The sequence below is a fragment of the Carassius auratus genome, unplaced genomic scaffold (assembly GCF_003368295.1).
Source record: "Carassius auratus strain Wakin unplaced genomic scaffold, ASM336829v1 scaf_tig00008846, whole genome shotgun sequence".
In the NCBI taxonomy this organism is placed as follows: domain Eukaryota; kingdom Metazoa; phylum Chordata; class Actinopteri; order Cypriniformes; family Cyprinidae; genus Carassius; species Carassius auratus.
The window spans coordinates 53,942-63,298 of NW_020523980.1; the positions used below are offsets into that span (position 1 = coordinate 53,942).

The 9,357-nt window shown below is 41.4% G+C and overlaps 1 protein-coding gene across 2 annotated transcripts; it reads left to right on the plus strand.

The window, feature by feature from the left end:
- Nucleotides 1–2,899: 2,899 nt before the first annotated feature.
- Nucleotides 2,900–8,613, plus strand: bmerb1 (bMERB domain containing 1). Of its 2 annotated transcripts, none has more exons than XM_026245339.1 (6): nucleotides 2,900–3,136; nucleotides 6,371–6,491; nucleotides 6,611–6,684; nucleotides 7,051–7,165; nucleotides 7,248–7,309; nucleotides 7,757–8,611. In XM_026245339.1, the coding sequence occupies exons 1-6, from the start codon at nucleotides 3,049–3,051 to the stop codon at nucleotides 7,867–7,869; spliced, it is 573 nt and encodes a 190-aa protein (XP_026101124.1). In that variant the 5' UTR covers nucleotides 2,900–3,048; the 3' UTR covers nucleotides 7,870–8,611. The 2 variants fall into 2 exon arrangements, with proteins under 2 accessions (XP_026101124.1, XP_026101125.1); XM_026245340.1 differs by having other exon boundaries at nucleotides 3,026–3,136; nucleotides 6,376–6,491; nucleotides 7,757–8,613.
- Nucleotides 8,614–9,357: the final 744 nt, after the last annotated feature.

The following is a 9,357-nucleotide window of genomic DNA, read 5'->3' on the forward strand; positions in this document are numbered from 1 at the left end:
GCTTGATTTCCTCACTGACAGATCTCAGTCAGTACGGGTTGGACAGAATACCTCCAGCGTCATCACCCTCAGTACAGGCTCCCCTCAGGGTTGTGTCCTGAGTCCTTTGTTGTTCACCCTGATGACACATGATTGCTTCCCTAGGCATGTCACAAATCACATCGTGAAATTTGCGGATGACACAACAGTGGTAGGCCTCATCAGGGATGACAAGGACCTGGCTTACAGAGAAGAGGTGGAGCAGTTGGCGGGCTGGTGCAGAGATAACAGCCTGATCCTGAATGTCGACAAGACCAAAGAACTCATTGTCGACTTCAGGAAGAACCAGCCCAGCCATGCTCCACTACTCATCAACAACATAACCGTGGAGGTGGTTAGCAGTACAAAGTTTCTGGGGGTGCTTATCACAAACGATTTTACCTGGTCTGTAAACACTGCATCACTGGTGAAGAGGGCACAGCAGCGGATGTACTTCCTACGGAGGATGAGAAGAGCCCATCTGCCCCCACCTACCCTCACCATATTTTACAGAAGCACCATAGAGAGCATCTTGACCAGCTGTATCTCAGTGTGGTGTGGAGGCTGTAGTGCCTCTGACTGGAAGGATATGAGAAGAGTGGTGAGGACAGCAGAGAGAATCATCGGCACTTCTCTTCCCTCCATTCAGGACATTGCAGAGAACCGCTGTGCATCTCGGGCCAGAAAAATCTGTAGCGACTCCTCTCACCCCCATTATGGTCTGTTTATTCTGCTGGCCTCCGGAAAGAGGTTCCGCAGCATGCGGTGTAGGACCACCAGGTTCTATAACAGTTTTTTTCCCCAAGCCATCAGACTGTTGAACACTTAGAACACTTTGTTGCATTGACATTTACACTGTACTGAAACTGTGGCCTATGCAAACGAAATTTCGTTCTGTACACACTTGTTGTATACTGAATGACAATAAAAGTCTGTCAATTTTCTTCTCTGTCAATCTTCTCAATCTCTTACACACTCATTGCACTCATTCCACACTCATGTGATGTGACAATGTGACGTGACATACAGCCAAGAATGGTGACCCATACTCAGAATTCGTTCTTTGCATTTAACCCATTCAAAGTGCACACACACACACACACATTTATACTGCGGCGCCCGGGGAGTAGTCAGGGGTTCAGTGTCTTGCTCAAGGGCACCTCAGTCGTGGGATTGCCGGCCCAAGACTCGAACCCACAACCGTAGGGTTAGGAGTCAACCTCTCTAACCCTAGGCCACGACTTCCCTCATAGTCAGATGTGATCCTAACCCTAACCCTTCATGACAAACAGCTCCTGAACTTGGCTCTTTTTTTTTTTTTTTTTTTGGCACACTACAGCAATTAAAGCTGCGGTAGGGAACTTTTGACGCTCTAGAATCACAAAGGTACTGGGTTACTCCGCCGCGGTACCCCCCAAGCAATCTAAAATAGTCTGAATATAAACACTTATTATAGGTGCACCCTAGTGATTCAGGACAAGCCAAAAACACAGTTTGGAAAATGGATTAATGGTGTACTCACTTATTATATACACTTTTCTACATTTTGAACACAAACAAAGTTACGGACCGCAGCTCTGATTGGTTGATTTATTACCGGGAGTGGTCTGTAACTGCAAATGGCAATAGGACACTGGGAGGAGCCAGAGGAGCTTGATTTATACACAGATTATCTGTCTCATATTCTACTGTCAGGACATAAGGACAGGTTTAATATGTAAAAAATATTTTTTCAAAAAGGTTCCCTACTACACCTTTAAATAAATGAATTTATTTAAATTGTATTTAACAGGTTGGTGCTCTTATATGTTAACAGAATAAAGCTATGTAAAAATACATTGCTAGCATGGATTTCTGTCATTTTCCCAACTTTGTCAATCAAGCAACAACCATAAACTTTCTCAGGTTTTTTTTTTTTATTAATTTTTTTTGGCTGCCCACTGCTCCGGGTGTGTGTGTGAGAGTGTGTGTGTGTGTGTGTGTGTGTGTGTGTGTGTGCGCGTGCTCTTGTTTTTGTGTCATATCAGGACACAACTCTGTATAATGACATGGGTATGACACAGGTATTACAAGGAGAGGGTGACTTATGAGGACATAACCCATGTCCCCATTTTTCAAAACGCTTAGAAGTCGTGGAAGTCGTGGCCTAATGGTTAGAGGGTAGGACTCCCAATCGAAGGGTTGTGGGTTCTAGTCTCGGGCCGGCAGGAATTGTGGGTGGGGGGAGTGCATGAACCGCTCTCTCTCCACCTTCAATACCACGACTTAGGTGTACTTGAGCAAGGCATCGAACCCCCAACTGCTCCCCGGGCGCTGCAGCATAAATGGCTGCCCACTGCTCCGGGTGTGTGCTCACAGTGTGTGTGTGTGTGTGTGTGTGTGTGTGTGTGTTCACTGCTCTGTGTGTGTGCAGTTCGGATGGGTTAAATGCAGAGCACGAATTCTGAGTATGGGTCACTATACTTGTCTGAATGTCACTTCACTTTCACCTTCACTTATAAATCATGCAGAATGAGTTTTCTTTTTTTTTTTTTTTGAGAAAGTAAAAATGCACAAAGTTTCCTGTGAGGGTTAGGGTTAGGTGTAGGGTTGGTGAAGGCCAATAGAATATACAGTTTGTACAGTATAAATACCATTACGCCCATGGGATGTCCCCACTTTTCACAAAAACAAAAATCGCAGAATCGCAGGCTTACTGTGTGTGTGTGTGTGTGTGTTCACTGCTCCCGGTGTGTGTGCACTTCGGATGGGTTAAATGCAGAGTACGAATTCTGAGTATGGGTCCCCATACTTGGCTGTATGGTACGTCAGTTTTTTCACTATAAAATCCCGATTAATTATCAGTTTCTAGTATCGGTCCGTTATCCTTTGTGCGCATGCGCTCTGCATCCCTCATCACTGTGACGTCACGGAGCTTCATTCTGTCAAGATGTCGTTCGGTTTTGCGGATGATATCAGATCAGCGTGATTACAGCGACGAGACAGCTACAAAATCAACCAAACCAGAAATCTGTGACATCAACATTTACTATGGAGCTAAAGAAAGCCATTTCTGAAAGCGAAGCCACGGTGAAAACATACGGCGCGCTGCAGGAGACACACCGGAGCAAAGACAAAGGTGACACACTACAGATGTTCATGTTATCAGATATCATAGAAGTCTTATTATCAGATATGATTGTAGTATTATTATCAGACGCGACACGGATCGTGTTTTTGAAGGTCATCGATGTATTTATTTAAGTGACCCTTTCATTTTAAAACGTGCATGTGTTTCTTCAGCTTTTTTCACACGTTCTCTGCTTTATTTAATCAGTACACTCATAATGTCCAGCTGTGGACAGAACATGATTTATGTATTGTATTGTCATTTTTATGATGCAACATATGCCATCTTCATTACATTCATCAAGGGTGTTTAATAGCAAACTGTGGTGGAAATGTCTCACATTATATCCCAAGCGCTTCAGTAACATATTGTCTTGGTAAAACGTATACTAATAACTTTAAATAAAAAAAAACTTTTTGTGGAATTAATGGCATTTATAGTGGTATTAAATAAAGATTTCTAAGAGAGAAAATCATTTCACAATAAATCATCTATTTTCAGCTCAAAGTTTAGTTCCAACCCTGATCAAACTCATCAGGAAGATCTTTAAAGTGTCCAAGATAGTTTAACCCCTTTACTGTCAAACATCGCCGACGGCCCCAGTTTATTATTGTTTCACTTTCACAGCACGTTAAACATCACTGTCTTACTTGATCTGGACAAACTGTGCATCAACTGAAAGTTTAAAGACTCTAGCTTTGTTGCAGTGACAGATATTTAGTGATTTATGTCAGAAGTGCAAAATAATAAATCCGTATTATGCCACATTTTGAATAGAAATTCACCACTCACTCATATTCAGTCACGTCAGCAGCGGTTTATTTGTGTTCACATATACTCACTGAACAGCGTCAATAAGGATTTATAGACCAAAGATGCATATCTACGGAGATATATGGATATATTTACTGATGTTTACTTCATATTTCTTCACACAGAATCATCATTTCTATTCATTTCCACTGATTTACACGATCTGATCTGATGATAAATAGCCTCTCCCAGCCATAGACAGTAAAAGAAATGGACACAGCGACCTCATTGCAACTCAATTTAGACAAGTGAAGCCCATTTTTAGCGTTTTTTAGCACTTGCAGACTCAAACTAAGCTCGATGACGTCAGCAACCTGTCTGACAGATGTAAATCTTCTAGTAGCTGTGTGTGCAAACTGCCATCGTTAATCTTGCAGAGACGGCGAGCTTGAGCGGGGAGTTCTTTGTCGTGAGTGAGCAGGAGTAAGTATTCTGATTAATTATTTTGTATAGTATTTTAAAATGTAACGCCAGTACGCCATATTAAGTTAATTGCCTGCGAGCTTCTCCTTCTGTCTGTACGGTAATGCGACAGAGAGCCGAGTGGTTATGACGCAATCGTTAGCCTATTTTTACAAAAACTGTTTGTACGGGGCCATAATGTAACATAGAAGGTAATGGAGCCCTTTATACATTGTCGTGTATCTTTAGAAATAAATAATGGACAAACGGAGTCTTTAAATTCTTCAGATGTAAAGTTATTCTCTGTCAAAGTGACGCCAAAATGAATGGGAGTCAATGAGTATGCTAACGCAAGTGAAGTTCTGCTACAAGATGGCGGCACCCACCCGACTTCAACTTCCGGTCGACTTCCTTGCCGCCTGCTCCCAGCGATCTGTGTGTGTTTGCTTCCGTGTATTTGAGCTGTGACCCAGACAGACTTGGACGTTCGGCTTGTCAATCTAGCAGGGTTCAGAGTGAGTTTTGAGTAAAAGTGTACTAATATTTTAATAAATTGTCTGATGTAGCTTGATGCTAATGTTAGCTCTAATGCTAATAATAGCAGGTGCATTTCTTCTTCATAATGCATTTCTGTCACAATAATTCACGTAAGGTCGTAAGAAAATGTTTTGTTGTATTTTTATAGTAAGACTTTTGATAAATAAGGGCTAAATGCAAACAGAGACTGAAGTGAGATCGCTGCTTTGGAAACATTGAAATTCCACAAAAAAAGGCTGATAAAGGTGGAATAAAAACAAAAGAATAATGATAAAGAATGATGCGGATAATGTGTAATACCTGGCGGAGGTGTGAAAGACTCGTTTGGTGAGAACAATAGAATCATGAATCAGGGAGTTTTCAAAGCCAACACACACACAGAGCACATGAGTGTTTACATGTGAGATCTCACAGAGATGACGAGTGCCATAAATCAGATTTTATACAGGCTTTCATTTTTGCCTCTCTTTTCGTTTCCTTTTTTAACCCAAATATTTTATTTCCACTCACCTCTAACTTGACACCACTGATATTTTCATGCCCACAGTAACAATATTATTTCTACAGCCTCAAGTCTTCTTATGACATACTCTTTTACCAAATTAAATATTTAAATATTTTTCCACCGTAATATTATTCTCTTTTTTTATCATAACATTTGTACGTAGATGCACACATCTGAGACTCACAAAGAAGAGCGCACAAAGAAAAAGACGGATGTATTACTGAATATTTGAATGTAATATGAATGACTGAATGAAAATGATCCCAAAATAAAGGAAATGATTGACTGCTTAGAATTCATAATCAGTCATTCCTAATGTTAACGGCCTCTGACCTCTTCAAGGTCATAACGGATCAGAGAAGAATATATTGTGTCATAAAGAGCTTTATAATAGCCACAAAAAGATGAATTAATTACTAAATATCTCCACCTGTGTTATCCTGAGCAGAACTGCAATAAACATCACCAAACACTGATTCACACACACTCAGACTCGATAAAGAAACGTGATACAGCAGTGACATACAACACACACCTTACAGTGAACGAACCCTGAGAAAACTGCTACAAACTCAATCACGCACACATACACACACACACACTCACTCAAACACACACACACACACACACACACACACACACTCAAACACACACGCACACACACACACACACACACACACACACACACACACACACTCAAACACACACACACACACACACACACACACACTCATTCAAACACACACACGCACACACACACACACACTCACTCAAACACACACACACTCACTCAAACACACACGCACACACACACACACACACACACACACTCAAACACACACACACACTCACTCAAACACACACGCACACACACACACGCACACACACACACTCACTCAAACACACACACACACTCACTCAAACACACACACACACACACACACACACACACACACACACTCACTCGTCGTCTGTTTGTGCCCAAGGCCAGATGGACGTGTCCATGGCTGAAAGCTCCAGGTCTGCAGTCGAGCTCGAGGCAGAGATGGTTCGGATCCAGCGTCTGCGTGAGGTTCTGGTGAGACGCGAGTCCGAGCTGCGCTTCATGTGAGCAGCGGCTGCATTTACTGCATGTATTCAGAATAAAATGCTCAAATTCTCCTCTAAATTCATAGTTCTGGAATGATGGACTCTGAGCAACTGGTTTTCTCTCATGTTTTTCTCAGGATGGACGATATTCATCTCTGCAAAGACATTATGAAGCTGAAGCAGGAGCTGAGGGAGATAGTGGCAGTGCCAGGTGACACACACACACACGCACGCAGGCACACACGCACGCACACACACACGCACACACACACACACGTGAATGCAGGTTTGCCATCATGTAACAAGGAGACAAATTCAACTAAAGTGAAGGTGAAACGTTGTGCTTTCCCTCAGTTTATTCAAATGTTTAGGTTTATTTTATTTTTTTTTGCATTGGGGCACATGTGAAAAGCATATATTAATTTGCAATAGAAATAGTTCAGTGAAAGCCCAACCCATGCAACTGAGAGGTGAGTGAGCGGAGAGCGGCCGAAGGATGGAGTGACACATGACCGCAGACACTGCTGAGCTACATCTTAGATTGAAAATCATGTGTGTGTTTTCATCTAACGCACAGATGCAGAGAAGTCTAAGAAACATCATCACAGAGAAGAGAAATTAATCCAGGAGATTCATCAGCTGGTGCAGAGGAGAGATTTCCTGGTGGATGATGCTGAGGTCGAGCGTCTGAGGTCAGAGAATAAAGTTTATTAGTGACATTAGTCATCAAATGTACGTTTTTGTGAGATTTTTCTGGTTTTCTCTGTCTAACAGGGAGCAGGAAGAAGATAAAGAGATGGCCGAGTTCCTCCGACAGAAGCTCAGTGTTACACAGAGTAAGTGTTTTCACAGCCGTCTCTCAGATGCGTGTTTCTTTTTACACTGAAGGAGAGATTTGGGATGTTTCTGACACGAAAGTGACATGCATGAAGTACACACAGTAAACACTGAAGAAAGTGATGAAACTAAATGTATATTTGAGCTCAGAACAGAAAAATACTCTACATTTCACTGCTGGTTATATATGCTATATATCATTTTGTATGTGACGAATAAAAATCTTGAATCTTGAAAAAAAGTCCAAGTGACTGTAACTCTTTAGTCTCTCTCTGTTCATACTGGCCCTTTCTGATTGGTTTCCTGATGACTGGGCTTTTCTTTTCTTTTGGAGAGGTCAGTGGCAAACAGGTTAAAATTGAAATGATTTTATGTTACAATGCAGTTGCGGTATGAAGCACATGACTTGCGTGGTGTTCTCTGATTGGCTGTGTTTCTCTCCGCAGGAGATTTGAAGCCCAGAAGGACTGAACCTCCAGCCAACAAACCCTCCATCAGCAGCAGCAGCGCGGCGCTCGTGAAGGACTGCTGCGGAGCCACTCAGTGCCTCATCATGTGAACACCATCACCCACATCCAACAGAACTAATCAGATTACCACAATTTGATGAATATAAGTTTGTTGGCCGAGCATTAAAAAGACGTTGAGCCCCTCTGTGACTCAGGAGGAGCACGAAACATCCACCCGAAACACAAAACCCTGCTCAGAGAAGCATTTGTTTATTCTTCACTGTAGCGATACGAGTCACGAAGAATCACATCAAACAGAAACTTAGTTAAGAAATGTGAAATAACACTGTTGTGAGTTTCTGGTGTATGTTAGAGGCTCATCAGAAGGGTTACACACACTTCAGGATCCCCTGTAAAAATCAATCACTCCGTAATCATGACTGAATTCATATTTCATGGACAGTTCACCAAATATTCCTCTTTAAGGTCTGAAAGTGATTCTGGCATTTGGGGGTTTTGTTACTCTTTTTCTATAAAAAGGAACATGTTCGTGAACACAGAAGTGGATGTTCGTGATAAATGTGCATAAACATACTCACTATGTTTGGAGTTACTGCATTTCTTTGCCTTTTGAAATGTAGTGGTATTTAAACGGCCTGATGATCAGACATAATCAGACATAAACTGAATCTGAATGAAGCAGGACATCAGCTCGTGAATATTCTGTAAATAAAGTATCTTCCTGCAGTCTGTTTCTGCTTTATTCAGTGTTTAGAAAGCTGCGGCTCTGATATTCACAGCATTCAGATGCTTCTTATTTATACATATTTGATTTTCTGTATCTTTGCTTTTATACACACAATGTCATCAGCTCTTCAAACTAAACGTATGAAAACATGCACGGCAAGCAGATCCATCCATTTGTTTTAATATATAACTTTACTTGGAAACACTTTACAATAAGGTTCCATTTGTTAACATTTTTAACTACATTAGTTCATATGAACTAACAGTGAAAAAAAAAATCTTAAGCATTTATTGATCTTAGTTCATGTTAAATTCAACATTTACTAATACATTATTAAAATCAAAAGTTGCATCTGTTCAAATTCATTTCCGGTCCCGGTGTTAGGAGCACAGATCTCTCGGAACGAGCTGACGATCTCAATCAACAGGCTCGGTGTCGTCTCTGTAGAAAGGCTGTTCTTATGGTGCAGTCAATATGACAGCGCACGCCAAGCATCCACTTTAAGAATTGAAATAAATAGATTTACAACATTAAATGGGGGGTGAAATGCTATTTCATGAATACTGAGTTTTTTACACTGTTAAAGAGTTGGATTCCCATGCTAAACATGGACAAAGTTTCAAAAATTAAGTTGTACGTTTGAAGGAGTATTTTTGTTCCAAAAAAACTCTTCCGGTTTGTCACAAGTTTCGGAAAGTTTTTCTCTGTGTGACGTTAGATGGAGCGGAATTTCCTTATATGGGTCCTGAGGCACTTCTGCCGGAAGAGCGCGCTCCCGTATAGCAGAGCACTGAGAGCACAACAGACTTCACTGATCAGAGCCAGAGCGTCGCCAAATGTCACAAAAGAA